The sequence below is a fragment of the Dreissena polymorpha genome, chromosome 10 (genome assembly GCF_020536995.1).
Source record: "Dreissena polymorpha isolate Duluth1 chromosome 10, UMN_Dpol_1.0, whole genome shotgun sequence".
NCBI lineage: Eukaryota > Metazoa > Mollusca > Bivalvia > Myida > Dreissenidae > Dreissena > Dreissena polymorpha.
The window spans coordinates 75002150-75024246 of record NC_068364.1 but is presented as its reverse complement, the minus strand read 5'-3'; the positions used below and the strand labels follow the sequence as shown (position 1 = coordinate 75024246).

The 22097-nt window shown below is 40.1% G+C and overlaps 2 protein-coding genes across 2 annotated transcripts; one reads left to right on the top strand and one right to left on the bottom strand.

Annotated features, from left to right (window-relative positions):
* Positions 1-103: 103 nt before the first annotated feature.
* LOC127849243 (chitin synthase chs-2-like) lies at positions 104-9227 on the bottom strand. The gene is made up of 5 exons (XM_052381962.1): positions 9004-9227; positions 6053-6306; positions 2492-2622; positions 552-693; positions 104-111 (listed from the first exon to the last, which is right to left on the bottom strand). Exons 1-5 carry the CDS (start codon positions 9225-9227, stop codon positions 104-106), a joined length of 759 nt encoding a protein of 252 aa, XP_052237922.1.
* Positions 9228-20687: 11460 nt separating this feature from the next.
* LOC127849242 (uncharacterized) lies at positions 20688-22043 on the top strand. Its single transcript, XM_052381961.1, has one exon. The coding sequence runs from the start codon at positions 20688-20690 to the stop codon at positions 22041-22043; it is 1356 nt and encodes a 451-aa protein (XP_052237921.1).
* Positions 22044-22097: the final 54 nt, after the last annotated feature.

Here is a 22097-nt window from a genome sequence, read left to right as displayed (position 1 = left end):
TGTTTTCCGCTTCGTTTTGTGGACTCTCTAAAATGAAATATTTTTAATATTATGGAATTATTTTCAGTGTCTTAGTGGTAAAATGTTACAGCTCAAAACTTATTCAGTCTTCTAAACCATTGGATTTTGCAACAGACGTCTTACGTTTTGTTATGAATTTAATTACGAAAGTACAAGCTATTTTTTACCGTATGAAATATATTTTTCTAACGTAATGATATAATAATGAAAACAACAATATAAAACATATGAAAAAAATACTGAATAAACGCGAGTTACAACATCAATTCCAAATCCTACTGAAATGGGTATATTGCTTTCACAATTTATTGAAGCAACAATGTTTTAGAGATGCTTCCTAACTCTATCTTATTTCCGCATATATGTATGTATTTAAGGAAATATACACTACTAACCATGTCTTCTATGAACGCTCGAAATATTATGATACAATTGCCTGATATTTAAGGACAAATTATATCATATTTGAGAAAAAATATTTTCAATATGCACCAATGTTGACGAAATCTGGGAAAAACCAAACCCTTTACCTGGATATACGAGGTTCAGTATGGCGGGAATAAGAGCCGCACTCATGCAGAAAGCGGAACCGGAAACAGGGTCTAGATTGGGTAGCAGGCCGAACAGGAAGATACTCAGGCCGACTGAGTGCGCAGTCTCCGAAACGAGCATCTGAAGTGTTGCATTTATTTTGATTATTAGTTACAAATAGTAAGTACAAATTGTGTAATTATTTAAACCCGTCTAGTTCGAAACTCTTCATGGAACAGAAGCCAAACAGTAAAATTAAATGTTAAGTACATATTTGTCGCGTTCTGAGAAAACTGGGTATAATGCATGTGCAATACGCACAGGCTAATCAGGGACGACACTTTCCGCTTTTATGGTATTTTTCGTTTGAAGGAAGTCCCTTCTTACCGAAAATCTTGTTTAGGCGAAAAGTGTCGTCCCTGATTAGCCTGTGCGGATTGCACAGGCTAAACTTGGACGACACTTCACGCAAAGGCATTATGCCCAGTTTTCTCAGAACGCGACACATATTTTTTTTATTTTGTGTAATGTTTGTACACGACATAATTAAAATTATATCGCAATACAATTGTAGCGGTAATGGTATTTACAACATTGGACTCATTACTGATAAGTTATCGCCATTAAATGAGTCCGAAGAAGTGATCGCAAATAATGAATACTAAATCACCTCCTGCCAAAACAACAACAACAGAGATTTGACCAAAAGCGACGACATTTTTAAGAATGGTCAAATTCGGCAACAAAATTTACATTGAAAAAGAGAGTCATGATGGTCATAAAAGACTCACGTGATTGGTACAAAAATTGTCGAAGATTTGACTTGTTGACCTATTTTTTGTAATCTCAAGTTATATGATTTGACCCATTGACCTAGTTGTTGACCTAATCAAACCAAAATTAAGTATTGGCCTAAATTGTGTCGACGAGATGGCGACGTTTCATCAAAATTGAAACAAACGGTAGATTCTAGTGTTGTCCAAGATTTTATCAGGTGACCCAGTTTTAAACCCATTTGACTAAAAATCATATTACCGGTAGGCATAGAAAACCCTATTTATTTAACTCTTTCAGTGCTGGAACCGAATTTTGAAGGCCTTTGCAAACAGTTTGGATCCAGATGAGACGCCACAGAGCGTCTCATCAGGATCCAAACTGTTTGAAATTCTGATAGTATTCTTTGAAAAAAATCGAAGAAAATGCTAATTTAAGAAATTCAGCAGACGACATTTTAGCAGACGACACATTTCCCAGCATGCAAAGGGTTAAGAGTCATACAATATTGAGGCTTCTATACTATTTTTGAATATTTTACCCTGTAATAAATGTTAACCGTACTTTCTGAAAAAATAAATTTGCTAATGTATTTCTAAAATATACTTTCTGATCCTGTTATATAACGACTGAGACGTCTTGATTTTTCTTCACAGTTTAAATGTTTTATCTCAAGATTTGTCAAGGCTCTCTTGTGTTGTCCTCGTGTGACTCAAATAAGAACCTATATATGAGCCGTGAACAGAGGATTTAATGCATGTGCGTAAAGTGTCATACCATATTAGCTTGTGCAGTCCGCACAAGCTTATCAGGGACGACACATTCCGCTTTAATGTTATTTTCTGTTTAAAGAAAGTCTCTTCTGAACAAAAAATATGCTTAGGCGAAAATTGTCATCCCTGAATAGCATGTGCGGACTGCTCAGGCTAATCTGGGACGACACTTAACGCACATGCATTAAACCCCTTTTTCACAGAGCGCGGCTAATATTTTCAATACCAAGTTTATTCAAGTCTTTACCAAAACTGTGAATCCAGAGTGGTAACAAGCTAAATGTTGACGACGCACGACAAATGACGACGGGCGACTGACATTAACTGAACAAAATAGGAAACCTTGAGCACTACGATTAAAAATGGAAAAAGAAGTATACATTCACGTTTACCAAAAGCAAAGGCTTGATTTCTATCGGCCGAATTTTCTTAAAAGTAAGCCTCCACAGGCAGGAGATGATGGTGAATACGTAGGGAGCCAGGACAATCAAAACCAGGGACCAGATATACGTGATCGCAGTGTCTGAAATACAAACGACGAGGGTTATATTCGTATGACAAATCGTAGCTATTCGAAGTGTCTGAAATACAAACGACGTGGGTTATATTCGTATGACAAGTCGTAGCTATTCGAAGTGTCTGAAATACAAACACAGGGATTATATTCGTATGACAAATCATAGCTATTTGAAGTGTCTGAAAAACAAACGACGACGGGTATATTCGTATGACAAATAGTAGCTATTCGAAGTGTCTGAAATACAAACGACGAGGGTTATATTCGTATGACAAATCGTAGCTATTCGAAATGTCTGAAATACAAACGACGTGGGTTATATTCGTATGACAAATCACAGCTTATCGCACTGTCTGAAATACAAACTACGAGGGTTATTTTCGTATGACAAATCACAGCTCTTCTAAGTGTCTGAAATACAAACGACGACGGCTATATTCGTATGACAGATCACAGCTTATCGCAATATCTGAAATACAAACGACGTGGGTAATATTTGTATAACAAATCAAAGCTATTCGAAGTGTATGACAAATCGTAGCTATTCGAAGTGTCTGAAATACAAATGACGAGTGTTATATTCGTATGACAAATCACAGCTCTTCTAAGTGTCTGAAATACAAACGACGACGGCTATATTCGTATGACAAATCACAGCTTATCGCAATATCTGAAATACAAACGACGTCAGTAATATTTGTATGACAAATCATAGCTATTTGAAGTGTCTGAAATACAAACGACGAGTGTTATATTCGTATGACAAATCACAGCTCTTCTAAGTGTCTGAAATACAAACGACGACGGCTATATTCGTATGACAAATCACAGCTTATCGCAATATCTGAAATACAAACGACGTCAGTAATATTTGTATGACAAATCATAGCTATTTGAAGTGTCTGAAATACAAACGACGAGGATTATATTCGTATGACAAATCACAGCTCTTCTAAGTGTCTGAAATACAAACGACGACGGCTATATTCGTATGACAGATCACAGCTTATCGCAATATCTGAAATACAAACGACGTGGGTAATATTTGTATAACAAATCAAAGCTATTCGAAGTGTATGACAAATCGTAGCTAAACGACGAGGGTTATATTCGTATGACAAATCGTAGCTATTCGAAGTGTCTGAAATACAAACACAGGGATTATATTCGTATGACAAATCATAGCTATTCGAAGTGTCTGAAAAACAAACGACGAGGGGTATATTCGTATGACAAATAGTAGCTATTCGAAGTGTCTGAAATACAAACGACGAGTGTTATATTCGTATGACAAATCGTAGCTATTCGAAGTGTCTGAAATACAAATGACGAGTGTTATATTCGTTTGACAAATCACAGCTTATCGCACTGTCTGAAATACAAACTACGAGGGTTATTTTCGTATGACAAATCACAGCTCTTCTAAGTGTCTGAAATACAAACGACGACGGCTATATTCGTATGACAAATCACAGCTTATCGCAATATCTGAAATACAAACGACGTCAGTAATATTTGTATGACAAATCATAGCTATGTGAAGTGTCTGAAATACAAACGACGAGGGTTATACTCGTATGACAAATCACAGCTCTTCTAAGTGTCTGAAATACAAACGACGACGGCTATATTCGTATGACAGATCACAGCTTATCGCAATATCTGAAATACAAACGACGTGGGTAATATTTGTATAACAAATCAAAGCTATTCGAAGTGTACGACGAGGGTTATATTCGTATGACAAATCATAGCTATTCGAAATGTCTGAAATACAAACGAAGACGGTTATATTCGTATGACAAATCACATCTATTCGCAGTATCTGAAATACAAATGACGTGGGTTGTATTCTTATGACAATCTAAGCTAATCGCTCTGTTTGAAATACAAGAGACGTGGGTTGTATTCTTATGACAATCTAAGCTAATCGCTCTGTTTGAAATACAAGAGACGTTGGTTGTATTCTTGTGACAATGTAAGCTAATCGCACTGTTTGAAATACAAGAGACGTGGGTTATATTCTTATGACACATTAAGCTAATCGTACTGTTTGAAATACAAGAGACGTGGGTGTATTCTAATGAAAATCTCAGCTAATCGCATTGTTTGAAATACAAGAGACGTGGGTTGTACTCTTATGAAAATCTCAGCTAATCGCACTGTTTGAAATACAAGAGATGCGGCTGTAGTCCTGGCTTATTACATAGGTTTTTGTTTACTACATACAACGGTGGCTTTATGCCCATGACAAATATGAGCTCATCGCAGTGTCTTAAATACAAACAAAGATGATTGTATACCAATGACAAATCTTAACGTTTCATTCAATCGCAGTGTCTGTAATTCAAACGAATATGATTGTATTCCAAGAACAAATCTTAATGTTTCAGGTAATCGCAGTGTCTGAAAAACAAACGACGGTGTCTGAAAAACAAACGACAGTTCTGAAAAACAAACGACAGTTTTGTAATACAAACGAGATTGTTTGTAATTCAATACTAGATCTTTACGTTCAAGCAATTCGCATTGTCTGAAAAACATACGGCGGTATAGAATTACTAAAGGTTTAACAATCTTTGTTGATCATAGTTCCTGAAAATACGGTAATAAAATAAACGATTGATATTACAGCGTCATAAATACATCAGTATATTTCATGGTAGATATTTAACTATTAAAATATGTTCAGTTACGATATGATTGATTAGAGCGTTTGAAACACGAACACTTCGTAAAATTTAGTTAACCTTGGCACAGTTTTCCTGTGTATTCAGGTGTTTAAATATTTAGTTCACTTATATTTTCCAGGAACTGACTACTGACCCCCTGCAGTCAGAAGTAAGTAGGGGAAAACGGCAATGTCAATGCATTTTAGTCCATTATAAGTTAATTGTAACCATGCAGAAGAAATATTGTCATCCGCGATATTCGGTTTTGTATTGCAACGATGTACCTATTAATTAAGCTCGTCGGGCGTACACTTTTATGATATAAACAAGCGATGTGTTTATGAAACACTATGTCCCCATATATTTGACCTTTGACCTTGAAGGATGACCTTGACCTTTCACCACTCAAAATGTGCAGCTCCGCGAGATACACATGCATGCGAAATATCAAGTTGCTATCTTAAATATTGCAATAGTGTACATTAAATGAGCGATTTTGGCCCATATTTTTGACCTTTGACCTTGAAGGATGACCTTGACCTTTATTTTTCACCACTCAAAATGTGCAGCTCGATGAGATACACATGCATGCCAAATATGAAGTTGATATCTTCAATATTGCAAAAGTTATGGCAAATGTTAAAATTTGCACAAGCAAACCAATAAGCAAAGCAACAAACCAACAGACACGGCAAAACATGTTCGCCACTATAGTGGACATTCTAGTTAGCGGATCAGATAACACAGTTTGGCGCCTATCTTACCTGTGGTGTGGTAACGGAAGTACCCGTTCGCCGTTTTCAGGGTCGAGTTCTGTAAAGCGTTCGGCGGGAAGATGTTAGAGACGATCAGAAACAGCGTCCCCTTTGAGATGACGGCGGTTCCGAGGACGAAGACGAACAGGACGCCGGCAAAAATTACCTTGGTGACCTTGAAAGCCTTCTTCCAGAAGTCAAGGTCACTTGACGTCACGTTGTCATGCGATGTCTCCCGGAAGACGTCCCATTTGTTGGAGTCTCTGAAAGGCGAATTGTGAAATATAAATCATTTTTGAAATATGAATCGTTTTTGATGACGAGAAAATGATTATTGTATCGATTAACTTAGTTAAGTTATACTTTGGATTTTCATAACGAATACTGATGTAAAATAATATGCTTTTAGCGCAGGTGTCTAATACAGAGTTTTACCTTTTCCAATTAACAACACGATAGAAAGAATGCAAATGTCAAAATATCGTGTTGTCGAGTATATTTTTCATTCAAACAGTGTGCGCCTTGAAAACAACATGCCAGAAAGATATGGCATTTTTTAATTACCAAAGTATGAAAAGCATGGCACTTTTCAGTCTGATTTCTCTCATTCGAATAGCTTGAGAATAACCGTGCTTTATGCAACACATGCATTTTGTTATTAAATGATCATAACAGATTTTGGATTTTAAGGAACAAACACGTTGATAATGACGGATAATAGGAGGTCATCTGGGTCTACGCTGTTTGCCAAGGCCTTTTTTCTAGACGCTAGGCACAAATGGGTTAATGTTTTGATGAAACCAGAAAGTAGTAGGAGAGACAAGAGAGACATACGAGAAGGAAGTAGGAGAGACAAGAGAGACAAACGAGAAGGAAGTAGGAGAGACAAGAGAGACATACGAGAAGGAAGTAGGAGAGACAAGAGAGACATACGAGAAGGAAGTAGGAGAGACAAGAGAGACATACGAGAAGGAAGTAGGAGAGACAAGAGAGACATACGAGAAGGAAGTAGGAGAGACAAGAGAGACATACGAGTAAGAAGTAGGAGAGACAAGAGAGACATACGAGAAGGAAGTAGGAGAGACAAGAGAGACATACGAGAAGGAAGTAGGAGAGACAAGAGAGACAGACGAGAATGAAGTAGGAGAGACAAGAGAGACAGACGAGAATGAAGTAGGAGAGACAAGAGAGACATACGAGAAGGAAGTAGGAGAGACAAGAGAGACAAACGAGAAGGAAGTAGGAGAGACAAGAGAGACATACGAGAAGGAAGTAGGAGAGACAAGAGAGACATACGAGAAGGAAGTAGGAGAGACAAGAGAGACATACGAGAAGGAAGTAGGAGAGACAAGAGAGACATACGAGTAAGAAGTAGGAGAGACAAGAGAGACATACGAGAAGGAAGTAGGAGAGACAAGAGAGACATACGAGAAGGAAGTAGGAGAGACAAGAGAGACAGACGAGAAGGAAGTAGGAGAGACAAGAGAGACAGACGAGAATGAAGTAGGAGAGACAAGAGAGACATACGAGAAGGAAGTAGGAGAGACAAGAGAGACATACGAGAAGGAAGTAGGAGAGACAAGAGAGACATACGAGAAGGTAGGTATGAGTGAGAACATACACGTAGATGAAGGGAGTGGTGAAGTAGATACATATAGGAGCGAAATGTGTAGATGGAAAGATGTGCTGGAGAAAAGAGCTGTGCAAAAGATAAGTGACGAATAAGTGTACGGGAGATGAAAAGTATAGGAAAAGAAAATGTAGTTAAGAAAAATGTCAGGTAGAAAACGTGCGTAGAAGAAGGATAAGCTGAGGATACTGAAAATGGGTACGTGAGCGGGACCAAGAGGAGCGTTGTTTATAGGAAGGAGGCTTTGTCAGTTTTCTATGGTAGACATCGGGCCACCACGACCTGTACCCACCGATAGTGACCTCTTAGAGCCCGGATAGTTTCATCTACTGAGCAGAGTTGAAAAGATCCGCAATAGCGAAATATGCTTCTTGAACCGCTCGTGTTCCAATCATTATACTATGTTGGCCCTTTTTTTAAGTATATGACTTTTTATAAAGTTTTGGTCAGAAAACTCAATTATAAAATTAAATTGAGGAAACGCTGTAATGTAAATATTTCGTTGACACTTGGTTAAACAATTTATGTCAATAATGTATTCAAATAAAGCCCATATTTAAGGTATGTTCTTCGTTTTATACATGTGTTGTTACATAAGCGTACGGAACGAAACTTCAGTCATTATAAATTATTACCAATCACCCATAAAGACCCCCAAAATAAAGCCCTCCATGTAAGGTAGGAAAAGATGGGACCGGCTCGAAGTAAACTAAACACACGTGTAAGCTTAGATAACGTGCATTCTTAGTCTAGAGGTGTCGCTAAGCGGTTGCGGGTTAAAATCCACACATTTCTTTTACCTTCACACCAGACATGAGATATATAAAATGTTATTTAATCCATACTAATATTTAAATCCAGTATCCGTATCATTGACTTTTATTATTTTATCAGGTTATTTCTGGTGAGAGTCTCTGATCGTAATGTCGTGTAAAGATGTGTTGATAATTGTTCTTGCTATTTTTCATGTAGCTAATAGTTATAAGGTTTGTGAGATGCTAGTTTTTCCCCATTTTTAAATATATGAGTCATGTTCTGAGAAAACTGGGCATAATGCATGTGCGTAAAGTGTCGTCCCAGATTAGCCTGTGCAGTCCGCACAGGCTACTCAGGGACGACGCTTTCCGCCCAAATTGGATTTTTGCTAAGAAGAGACTTCATTTAACAAAAATGTCATAAAAGTGGAAAGTGTCGTCACTGATTAGCCTTTGCGAACTACACAGGCTAATCTGGGACGACACTTTGCTCACATGCATTAAGCCCAGTTTTCTCAGAACGCGACTCATATATTAGGATGAGTGAAAAGTGCCACACAAAATTATCGTATTACCGTATTTTCTTCGTCGTTTTACGTCTTTGTTTCACATCGGATGTTTCCGCGCTTGCGGAGTCACGTGATGTCTTTGAGATCGTCTGGTAAGCGCTGTCATTGGTCGAAACCGCGCTGTCACTCTCCTCACTGCTGACGTCATCATTGTCGTCACTTCCGGAGATTTTGTACTCTTCTTCTTCCGGAAATGACTCGTAAGCCTTGTTTGTGTATTGCTGAGTCATGCCTACTTTATTCTTGAAAGAAGTGGCCGCTTTGCTTATGGACTGTGGTAATTCAAATGACATCTTATAATATAGGGTTATAATGTTCCTTTTTAAAACTTAAAATAAGCGTCATATTTGTATTAAATTTAACAGTTGTTCTACGGGATTTGCTAACATCCCCCATCCCCATCCCCACACCCACATACAAAATGCATTTCCTATATAATCAGCGGTGAGCGCTTTGCGTAGAATTATGAAATATTTTGTTTATATGTAGGCTATTGAGGATTCGTCTCTGACGCATTCAAAGCTTCGCATATTGACCATAGTAAACTCTTCATAAAATAGCTACAGATTTTGTCGTCAAATGTTGTTTGTTATTGCTACTAAAAGTCTTTATCGTGGAATAAATAACATTGAATTAAAAAAAATCTTTTGACAATTGCAAATCGGACAGATATAGGCCAAAATAAGGGCAAATTAGACTGTTGAGGGCGACATAAACAATAAATAGAGGATATTGCGCCACGAGTGAAAATATTATTTTTCTATGATCACGAGTGAAATAACAAACGATCTTACATTAACATGAACATTTTTTTTGTTTTTTTTTATGTCCCTTTTTCAAGAAAATAATTAACAGCTGTTTCCCTTTCGCTGAAAAGTTAGCCTTTCTCCCGTGGCGTGCCGCAATACATTTAAATACACAAAATGACGCCATTATACCAGCAAAATTCTCCGGTTAAATTCTTTAACATTGTAAATAAACGGTGAAAAAAAAACATAAAATAAAAAGAAAATTTGTTGGATTCGATGGAAAATCATGTTTAATTCACTCGTGATCATAAAAAGATATATAAATCTATAATTATACTTTTCGGTCAATAAAAAGCTCTGTCGTAGGATGTATCTCTTTTAAACAGCTCGGTATTGCGCTCTCGTTAAAAAATTCATGCGAATCATAAATCCCAACATCGAAAATGATGACTTTTCGTAACAATTTGTCAAACAATTCATGCTTAAACTTTATAAGGGTTCGTCGTAGAAAAGCTCTTATTGACAAACCATCTGATTCTACGAGTACGCAGTTCTTTTTCTGACAGTAACAAAATTAACCCATTTATGCGTAGTGGACTCTCCCATCCTTCTAAATTGGATCAATTTATTTCAAAAATTATGGATGTCTAGTATATTTATTTCTGTATTTAGAATATTACTTACAGAAATTCCTTTAAGGAAACAGCGTAGACCCAGATAAGACGCCGCATAGACCCAGATGAGACGCCGCATCATGCGGCGTCTCATCTGGGTCTACGCTGTTTGCCAAGGCCTTTATTATAGACGCTATGCATAAATGGGTTAAACTTTATAAGGGTTCGTCGAAGAAAAGCTGTAATTGACAAACCATCTGATTGTATGAGTCCACAGTTCTTTTCCTAACAATAACAAATATAATTATCAATAACGAAGAAGTATGCAAGTCTATCTTATTTTTCATGCTTGACCCTTATTATGGTTCATATTGGAATCAGTCAAGTTCACACAAAACTCTTCCTGACCGCAAAACGTACCTAAAATATACCGGTATTATGTAATGTTCATTTACTACGCATATACTTGAAAATAGACGTCAACAAGACTAACAAACATAAAATTCCCGCAGAAGTGAACAAACATCTTCAGTGATTATAAAAATGGCGAGGTTGAACATTAAAAGCAGTTTACAATGCACTTGAGACTGATAAGTCGCTTTGAATTGTGATTGTCTTGAAATAATTATTGTCCGCGATTTATTGTGTATCTGTCTGTGTATGCAAACAATACCATGTTAACCCATTTATGCCTAGTGGACTCTCATCCTTCTAAATTGGATCAACTTATTTCCAAAATTAGGGATGTCTAGTAGATTTATTTCTATATTTCTTACATAAATTCCTTGAAGCAAACAGCGCAGACCCAGATGAGACGTTGCATCATGCGGCGTCTCATCTGGGTCTACGCTGTTTGCCAAGGCCTTTTTCTATACGCTAGGCATAAATGGGTTAATGCATGGAGGAGAACGCACAACTATGTTATAATGATTATTAAATGTATTAGTATAGTTATTGATAGGTAAATAATGTGTTTCCTGCAACACCATCACATTCCCTATCATAATTGTGTTATTAAAAACAAATTTGATTTTAAGGCCATGCAAGAATTGTTACCGAGCATTAAAACCCACTGTGAAATTTCGAAACTAATCATCATCATTATAATCATCCTCATATATTTATACATTCATAATCCTTTAATCTAGAAGTTGAAACCACTTATTGACACAGGTCGCTTTTGCAATATTTTTTGCCAATCGCATGTGTAACAATCATCATGACTTTACAAAAGTTGAAAAAATGCTCATTTGATAATAATGAAAACATTCAGAATATATACAAGCCTAGTTCGGCATAATATAATACTCAAAACAATAGTAAGAATGACTTCAAAAAGACGTTTAAAGAATACTTAAGCATTTTACACATCTCTAGAAAGAATTACTTTAAACAGAAGTTTAGAAAATGTGAAAATCGTGTAAAACTCAATAAAAAAGCGATGTTACATACCATATTATTAAGCCAGGCTGACCCGCGCCATTCTGATGTGTCTTCAAAATACTCGGGTTATTTAAATGCTTCGCGTTTTTTTAACAGCAAGAAGATCGCCTATTATTTTATACAAACACACGCTTCAAATGATTCTTTCAAGGTAAGTATTTACTTCTACAAAAACCTCAACGAATGTCAGCTGACAGAATCAGAAAGGGTGGGCGAGAAATTTTAAAGAATTTCAACGCAAAGAAGGAACAATCATAAACATGACATGCTTTTATTACAATAGATGGTACCCGGGTCCTTATGATGACCCATAAATTTGTCAATATATACGAGAACTCCTACGAAAATTAAACGCAAAAATTTACGATCACTATACGGTGTTTGTTTGGTCTACAAGATAAAAGAAACAGGTTGATAATACATTTGAGAGTCAAGTGCAATTCATAAAGTACCGACGTCCTTCGACCCAAGTCGCCACAAAAGAAGTTTCGCGCTAACATCAACTTTTTGAAAGTAAAAATCAAAACCATCATCATCATAGAAGTGTTGCACATGTATTTATATACGTATATGTTTTCAGTCTTGTAATAAAATGTGTTAGAAAAAATAAAATAAACAGAGTCACGCTGTGATTCAACAGGGCTCAATGCTTGTGCGTATAGTGTCGCCCCAGGGCTCAATGCTTGTACGTATAGTGTCGCCCCAGATTAGCCTGTGCAGTCCGCAGATGCTTATCAGGGCAGACACTTGCACCTTGATTGGATTTTCGTTTAGAATAGACTTCCTTTCAACGAATAATTCCATAAATGCGGAATGTCGTTCCTGATAAACGTATTCGCCCCTTTTTATTCCATAAATGCGAGACTGTCGTCCCTGATAAGCGTGTTTGCCCCGTTTTATTCCATAAATGCGGGAATGTCGTCCCTGATAAGCGTGTTAGCCCCGTTTTATTCCATAAATGCGGAAATGTCGTCCCTGATAAGCGTGTTCGCCTCGTTTTATTCCATAAATGCGGGAATGTCGTCTCTGATAAGCGTGTTCGCCCCGTTTCATTCCATGATTGCGGGAATGTCGTCTCTGATAAGCGTGTTCGCCCCGTTTCATTCCATGATTGCGGGAATGTCGTCTCTGATAAGCGTGTTCGCCCCGTTTTATTGCATAAATGCGGGAATGTCGTCCCTGATAAGCGTGTTTGCCCCGTTTTATTCCATAAATGCGGGAATGTCGTCTCTGATAAGCGTGTTTGCCCCGTTTTATTGCATAAATGCGGGAATGTCGTCTCTGATAAGCGTGTTCGCCCCGTTTTATTCCATAAATGCTGGAATGTCGTCTCTGATAAGCGTGTTCGCCCCGTTTTATTGCATAAATGCGAGAACGTCGTCCTTGATAAGTGTGTTCGTCCCGTTTTATTCCATAAATGCGAGAACGTCGTCCTTGATAAGCGTGTTCGCCCCGTTTTATTCCATAAATGCGGGAAAGTCGTCTCTGATAAGCGTGTTCGCCCCGTTTCATTCCATGATTGCGGGAATGTCGTCTCTGATAAGCGTGTTCGCCCCGTTTAATTGCATAAATGCGGGAATGTCGTCCCTGATAAGCGTGTTTGCCCCGTTTTATTCCATAAATGCGGGAATGTCGTCTCTGATAAGCGTGTTATCCTCGTTTTATTGCATAAATGCGGGAATGTCGTCCCTGATAAGCGTGTTCGCCCCGTTTTATTGCATAAATGCGGGAATGTCGTCTCTGATAAGCGTGTTCGCCCCGTTTTATTCCATAAATGCGGGAATGTCGTCTCTGATAAGCGTGTTCGCCCCGTTTTATTGCATAAATGCGAGAACGTCGTCCTTGATAAGTGTGTTCGTCCCGTTTTATTCCATAAATGCGAGAACGTCGTCCTTGATAAGCGTGTTCGCCCCGTTTTATACCATAAATGCGGGAATGTCGTCCCTGATAAGCGTGTTCGCCCCGTTTTATTGCATAAATGCGGGAATGTCGTCTCTGATAAGCGTGTTCGCCCCGTTTTATTCCATAAATGCGAGAACGTCGTCCTTGATAAGCGTGTTCGCCCCGTTTTATTCCATAAATGCGGGAATGTCGTCTCTGATAAGCGTGTTCGCCTCGTTTTATTGCATAAATGCGGGAATGCCGTCCCTGATAAGCGTGTTCGCCCCGTTTCATTCCATGATTGCGGGAATGTCGTCCCTGATTAGCGTGTTCGCCCCGTTTCATTCCATGATTGCGGGAATGTCGTCTCTGATAAGCGTGTTCGCCCCGTTTTATTGCATAAATGCGGGAATGTCGTCCCTGATAAGCGTGTTCGCCTCGTTGTATTGCATAAATGCGGGAATGTCGTCTCTGATAAGCGTGTTCGCCCCGTTTTATTGCATAAATGCGGGAATGTCGTCTCTGATAAGCGTGTTCGCCTCGTTTTATTGCATAAATGCGGGAATGTCGTCTCTGATAAGCGTGTTCGCCTCGTTTTATTGCATAAATGCGGGAATGTCGTCCCTGATAAGCGTGTTCGCCCCGTTTCATTCCATGATTGCGGGAATGTCGTCCCTGATTAGCGTGTTCGCCCCGTTTTATTCCATAAATGCGGGAATGTCGTCCCTGATAAGCGTGTTCGTCCCGTTTCATTCCATGATTGCGGGAATGTCGTCCCTGATTAGCGTGTTCGCCCCGTTTTATTCCATAAATGCGAGAACGTCGTCCTTGATAAATGTGTGCGCCCCGTTTTCTCATAGCACGGCTCGTGTGTAAACCAAATTAGCTGCGTTCTGAGAAATGGGCATAATGCTTGTGCGTAAAGTGTCGGCTCAGATTAGCCTGTGCAATCTGCACAGGCTAATAGAGGACGACACTTTCCGCTTTTATTACATTTTTCGTTTACATGAAGTCTCTTCTTAGCAAAAATCCAATTTAGGCGGAAAGTGTCGTCCCTGATTATAATCTGGAACAACACTTTACGCACATGCATTATGCCCAATTTTCTCAGAACAAGGCTCAAAATAAACTGCCATTCTCCAATAGAAAATAAGCACTGCATGGCTATTTTGTTGCTCATTATGCTATGATTATAATGCATATGGCGATCGTGATAATGATGAACAAGGGCTGTTTGTAAAACATGCATGCCCCCCATATGGGCTGTCAGTTGTAGTGGCAGCCATTATGTGAATACGTTTTTTGTCACTGTGACCTTGACCTTTGACCTAATGTTAGTTATCATCCGGAAACCATTGTACTATTTCGAGTCACTGTGACCTTGACCTTTGACCTAGTGACCTGAAAATGAATAGGGGTCATCTGCCAGTCATGATAAAGGGGGGAGTAAGAGGGGGGTATAATGTGGGGTGTGGTAATTTATTAGATGTTTAAAAAAAATGGGAGGGGCCGGGGGGTAGGGGGGAGTGAGAGGGGGCTATAATGTTGGGTGTGGTAATTTATAAGATATTTAAAAAAAATCTTTTGCGGGGGGGGCCGGGAGGGTAGGGGGGGGGGGGCGGTGGGGGTAAGAGAGGGGTATATTGTGGGGTGTGGTAATTTATTAGACGTTTAAAAAAAAAGTTTTTTTTAAGGGGGTGGGGGGGGGTAGGGAGGGGGGGCTTGAGAGGGGGGTATAATGTGAGGTGTGGTAATTTATAAGATGTTTAAAAAAATTGGGGTGGGGGGGTAGGGGTGAGAGGGGGGTATAATGTGGGGTGTGGTAATTTATAAGATGTTTAAAAAAATGGGGGGGGGGGTGGGGGGGAGTGAGAGGGGGGTATAATGTGGTGTGTGGTAATTTATTGGATGTTTTTAAAAAAAAAATTGGGGGGGTGGGGGGTAGGGGGGGGGTTATAATGTGGGGTGTGGTAAGTTATAAGATGTTTAAAAAAAATAAAAAAATTGGGGGTGGGGGGTGGGGGGGTAGGGGGTGGGGGTGAGAGGGGGTAATTTATTAGATGTTTAAAAAAAATTGGGGGGGGTGGGGTGGGGGTAGGGGGGAGTGAGAGGGGGGTATAATGTGGGGTGGGGTATTTATTAGATGTTTAAAAAGAAAAAAATCGGGGGGGGGGGGTGGGGGGGTAGGGGCAGTGAGAGGTGGGTATAATGTGGTTATTTATTAGATGTTTAAAAAAAATTGGGGGGGGGGTGGGGTAGGTGGGGAGAGGGGGGTATAATGTGGGGTTGTGGTAATTTATTAGATGATGTTTAAAAAAATGGGGGGATGAGTTTGGGGGGGGGAAGGGATTCTGGTAGGGGCGTGGGGTATTGTTTGGGTGGAATCCATTGTGGTATTCAGGTAAGTGTTGTTTTGTCAAAGTAATAACAAAATGTGATCATAAAAACATTAAATGATCTCACACTGACATGATAAATATCCTATATTTATTTAACATGAAATTTAAACTTATTGCATTTGTTTCCCCTGTATATAAGAAAGATATAATAGTGCATTACCTCCCCTGTCCTGCTTATATTTATATTTATCAACAAAATTAAACATTAACACAATATTTAATATACAAAATATACAAAAAAATCCCATATTCCGATAATATTTTTACTGATCCACTTCATTTTACTCAAAGGATGATGTTTCATTGGACTGATAATTATAGATTTAGGATTACAGACCAGTTGCTTCAGTTATATTGTTCAGAGTTCGCCCTGTTGGCCGCGTATGCGTTCTTGAGTTATCATCCAAAAACCATTTTACTATTTCGGGTCACCGTGACCTTGACCTTTGACCTAGTGACCTCAAAATCAATAGGGGTCATCTGCGAGTCATGATTAATGTACCTATGAAGTATCATGATCCTAGGCCCAAGCGTTCTTGAGTTATCCGGAAACCACCTGGTGGACGGACCGACAGACCGACCGACATGAGCAAAGCAATATACCCCCTCTTCTTAGAAGGGGGGTGTCGGGAATTCATAACGTTGACGTTTATCCGCTAACATGCACGCGACGTCATGTATACTATCGACGTCACTTCTTATTTTGTACTTATACAAGTTCGTATTAACGTTTATTAAAAGGTCGAACCTAACGCACGATTCCATAGTTTATTAACACTATACGATCATACGCAACATTTTGGTGCCGTGAATAAAAGAAAAATGCAACTTAACAAACTCATTTCGTTGCGTGCAGCTCAGCGTCGAATAATAGCGAAACAATTTGAGAAACTCGAAGAAATTTCTTCAACCTCCGAGTCCGAGTCGCAGAAACTACTGGACATCATTCAAGAGAAGACACATACGATCAGAGGATTGAATGAAAAGATCATTTACCATGCAGACCTCGGAGATATAGAAACTGAACTATTCGACAGTGAGGAATATTCCATTGAACTTGAAATGAAAATACACAGATATCAAGAAAAAATCAAGACATTAAATGAGACAACATTTGAACAAAGAGATGCAAATCAAAATCATTTTGCGACGGGCGATATACGGCATTCAACGCAACCGGAAGAGGAACGTGTTCCAACCCAAACATCTAATAGAGGGAATTACGTTACTGCCTCTACGAAACTTCCGAAACTGACATTGCCTACTTTCAGTGGTAACATAAGCGAGTGGCAAACATTTTGGTACTCATTTGACTCAGCGGTGCACCAGAACCCAATACTCACGGATGTACAGAAGTTTTCGTATCTTCGATCTTTAATTGAAGGGAGCGCAGCTATGGCGATCGGTGGATTTCCGTTGGCATGCAGAAACTACCAGAATGCGATCGAACTATTGCGGGAACGCTACGGGCAGACGCACAAAATCATTGATAACTTCATGACATTATTATTAGAACTTCCGCCACCCCGCAATTCCGTACATAGTCTTCGTGAATTTCATGACAAAATGGAAACCTATATCCGGGGTCTAGAGTCACTGGGACAGTCACAAGATTCGTTCGGAGATCTACTTGTTCCAATCATTATGAAGAAGCTCCCACCGGATGTGCGACGCAACCTTATCAGGAGCCACGGAGATGACAAGTGGCAGCTTCAGGAGCTACGTGTGGCCATCGGGCGGGAAATCAGAATCATGGACGCCGGCTATAACAACGATCAAGAATTTCATCTCCCGACTGCCTCATTCCTCACAGCTTCAAAAAGGGAGGTAAGCCGTCCCATGAAAAGTAATGTCAACCCGCTGATATGTCCATTTTGTAGTGAATATCATCAACCCCAGGTGTGCAACAAGATTATAGACATTCACCAGAGAATTGACATTGTGAAAAGCAAACGCTTGTGTTTTAATTGCCTGAACCACCATAAAGTGTCGGACTGCAAATCTAAATTTCGATGTCGTCATTGTAAAGGTAAACATCACAGCAGCATTTGCACAAAGAAGACTACACCCGCTTCGTCCATGAACCCGGAAGCCATTCCTTTCAAGTCGGCTATGACCAACAGTGCAATCTTACACACTGCCTCCCATGATAGAACAAACGTTTTATTGAAGACTGCTGTAGCCGAAGTTCTATCCCAAAGTCATAGTTCTTCCGCCAACATTTTACTTGACGAGGGTGCACAGCGATCCTTTATTACAGAGGACCTCGCGAGGGTTCTACATCTCCCTGTTACCGGGCATGATACAATTTCTCTGGCTTCGTTTGGTGGAATGTCACAAGGGGTTAGGTCCATACCTACAAGCGAGATTTACCTGAAAAGCGAGACGAGGGATTTGATAAAACTGGAAGTTCATGTAGTGCCAACGATAGCAGTGCCATTACAGAACATACCCACAGAAATACGTCATTTGGATTATCTGAGAGGTCTGAAATTAGCCCATCCGCTCACAGAACACAACAACGATCTGTTTGAAATTTCGCTTCTGGTTGGTTCGGATTATTATTGGGATATAGTTGAAGACCGAGTTATCAGAGGCAACGGACCAACAGCGGTGCAATCGAAGATTGGTTATTTGATGTCGGGACCACTTCCGGTATCAGGACATCGAACCACTGACCTACACATGATGAATGTCATTAGCGCTCCACCAAGTACATTTGAAATGGAGAAGTTTTGGCAGCTTGAGTCTATGGGAATATCTTCAGAAGAGTCAACAGACGGTTCTTCCGGTAACCTTCAAGAATACATGTGCAACAGCATTTCATTCGAAGATGGTCGGTATGTGGCAAAATTACCCTGGAGAGATTACCACCCAACTCTACCAACCAACTACGATATATGCAAGAGACGGACAGAGGCTACCATACGCCGATTATCTCGAGAACCGGAAGTGTTAAAGACGTATGGAGAGATAATCGCCGATCAGCTTAAAGGAGGTGTCATTGAGAAAGTAGACCAACAAGAAGACGAACACACAGTGCATTACATTCCACACCATGGAGTGAAAAAGGACTCGGTAACTACACCAATACGTATCGTATATGACTGCAGTTGTCGCCAATCTCGTGACCAACCAAGCCTCAACGACTGTCTTATGTCCGCCCCACCTGAATTGAATGACCTAACGGGGATTCTTCTACGGTTCAGGATGCACAAATATGCGGTAGCCACTGATATCGAGAAGGCGTTTTTACAAATTGGTCTTCATGAATCTGACAGAGACGCCACGCGCTTCCTGTGGTTGAGTGACCCGAGTGACCCGTGCAGTCCACATATAGATTCAGGACTATTCTATTTGGTGCAACGTGCTCGCCATTCATTTTAGGTGCCACAATTCGCAAGCATCTTGAACTAAACAGTAGTGAATGGGTGCCCGATTATTTGAAAAGAGATTTGTACGTTGACAACGTGTTATCAAGTTTCTCTAATGAACAAGATCTACTTCAGTTTTATTCAACTTCGAGAAAACTGATGTCAGCGGCAGGTTTCAATCTACGTACTTGGAACTCAAACAGTGAACAACTTCGTGCTAAGGCGTCTGAAGAGAAATTGCTAGACACGGACACTTGCACAAAAATTCTTGGAATGCAATGGATTTGTAATGATGATACATTGACGTTTGCGGAAAGACAGATAGAAACAAAAGGTGTGATTACCAAACGTGCAATTTTACAACAAATCTCACGAGTATTTGATCCGCTAGGATTACTGAGTCCTATTACAGTAAGGGCGAAGATTATTCTTCAAGAATTGTGGCAACAGAAATTCGATTGGGACAGCCCATTACCAATGGATGTACAAGAAAAATGGCGTAATGTTGCGTCGGACCTGAATTCTTCAGTCAAAATCAATTTCCGACGTAGCTACTTCCATGACAACCATGACGTCATTGCTGAAACAAAACTTCACGTATTCTGTGATGCCAGCATGTCGTCATACGGCGCGGTAGCATACATTTCCAGGGGTTTCGAGACCACGCTGATGATGTCAAAAAATCGCGTCGCTCCGTTGAAAAAGTTAACCATACCGAGATTGGAGTTAATGGCGGCAGTGACAGGTGCCCGTCTGTGCCAACATATCATACAACAGACATGCCTCTCCGATGTGTGCCTGTGGTCTGATAGCCAGATCGTTTTGCACTGGCTAGTATCAAAGAAAACGCTACCACGATTTGTTCAGAACAGACTGACAGAAATACTAAGTTTGACTCAGAACCGGAAGTGGATGTTTTGCCCGACTCATGAAAATCCCGCCGATCTATTGACACGAGGGTTATAAGCATCACAACTCCAATTGAGTGAACTGTGGTTCAAAGGACCGACGTGGATTTCTACACCCGATGCTTAGTCGAAGTGGCAACCGACGAGTGACATGGTTACTGTTGCAACAGTAACGGCAACAAATAATTCGCAAGAGTTTATTGACGTGAAAAGATTCAGTTCGTTTCAGAAACTGATCAGAGTGACTGCCTATGTTCTGCGATTTATTCATTATTGTCGCAATGGACGAAAACCAGCAGGCATAAAGCTAACCATTCAAGAAATGACAGAGGCTGAAACAGCATGCATTCGAACCTGCCAGATGACATCATATCCTGAAGAAATCCAGTGTTTAAAAGATAACAAGAAGGTATCGCCGCTTGTTACACAGCTTAAGCTTTTCATGAAGGACAATGTGATTCGTTGTGGTGGACGCATTCATAATGCAGCCTTAGAAGAAGAGACGAAACATCCGATTTTGCTGTCGGCAAAGCATGCATTCACGCACCTGGTAGCCAAGGACGCCCATGAGAGGTTACACCATGCCGGACCCAGCTCAACTATAACACTTTTGAGAGGAAAATACTGGATACCAGCTATACGTCCATGCGTTCGTTCGATATTACGAAAGTGCGTGATCTGCAAAAAGGTTTCTGGTAGACCATACAAAGCACCAGACCCTCCTCCGTTACCGAAGACAAGAGTGTCAGACGTAGCCCCGTTCACGTATACAGGTGTTGACTATTCCGGAGCTCTTAGTGTGCGTGACACTAACGGAAACGACAGGAAAACATTCATATGTCTGTTTACCTGCGCCAGTACGAGAGCCGTTCACTTGGAACTGGTAACAGATCTGTCGGCGGAGACATTCCTGTTTGCATTTAGGCGCTTCTGTAGTCGCAAATCAACACCAAAAATTATGATGTCTGATAACGGCACGACATTCACGGCTGCTGCTAGACATTTGAATAATTTGTGTGAATCTGCGGTTGTGCGTGACGAATTCAACAACCGATTAATCGATTGGAAATTCATCCCTACAAGAGCCCCTTGGTTTGGGGGTTGGTGGGAAAGAATGATCGGTCTCACCAAAAATGTATTGAATAAGGTACTTGGTAAAGCGTACGTGACATATGAAACACTACAGACTATTGTCACTGAAGCAGAAGCCGTTATCAACGACAGACCCCTTACTTACGTCACTTCCGGCGAGCTAGGACAGCCGGAAACACTGACGCCTGCACATCTTCTATATGGAAGACGAATAACGTCACTTCCTGTCGAGCCTGCGACATTGCCAGCAGATTATCGCATCAATCGTTCGTCGCTTGTGAAGCAAGGTACTCGACGAGTGCAATTCATACAGAACTTCCGCCAAAGATGGCGACGTGAATACCTGACGGCACTCAGAGAAAGAAGTCAATTACGGGGAAATAACAACCAGACGATATCAGTAGGCGACGTCGTACAGATTCAAGATGACTGCCCGAGGACGCAGTGGCGCTTGGCCGTTGTGGAGGAACTCGTGCCTGGAAATGACGGATTCGTTCGTTCGGCGAAAGTTCAAACAAAAAATGGACTCACTCATCGACCAATTGTGAATCTTTATCCAATTGAAGAATGTAAAAACAATATATAGAGACTGTTTATATAATGTGATAATAGAGACTTTATGTGATTATTGTGATAAGCA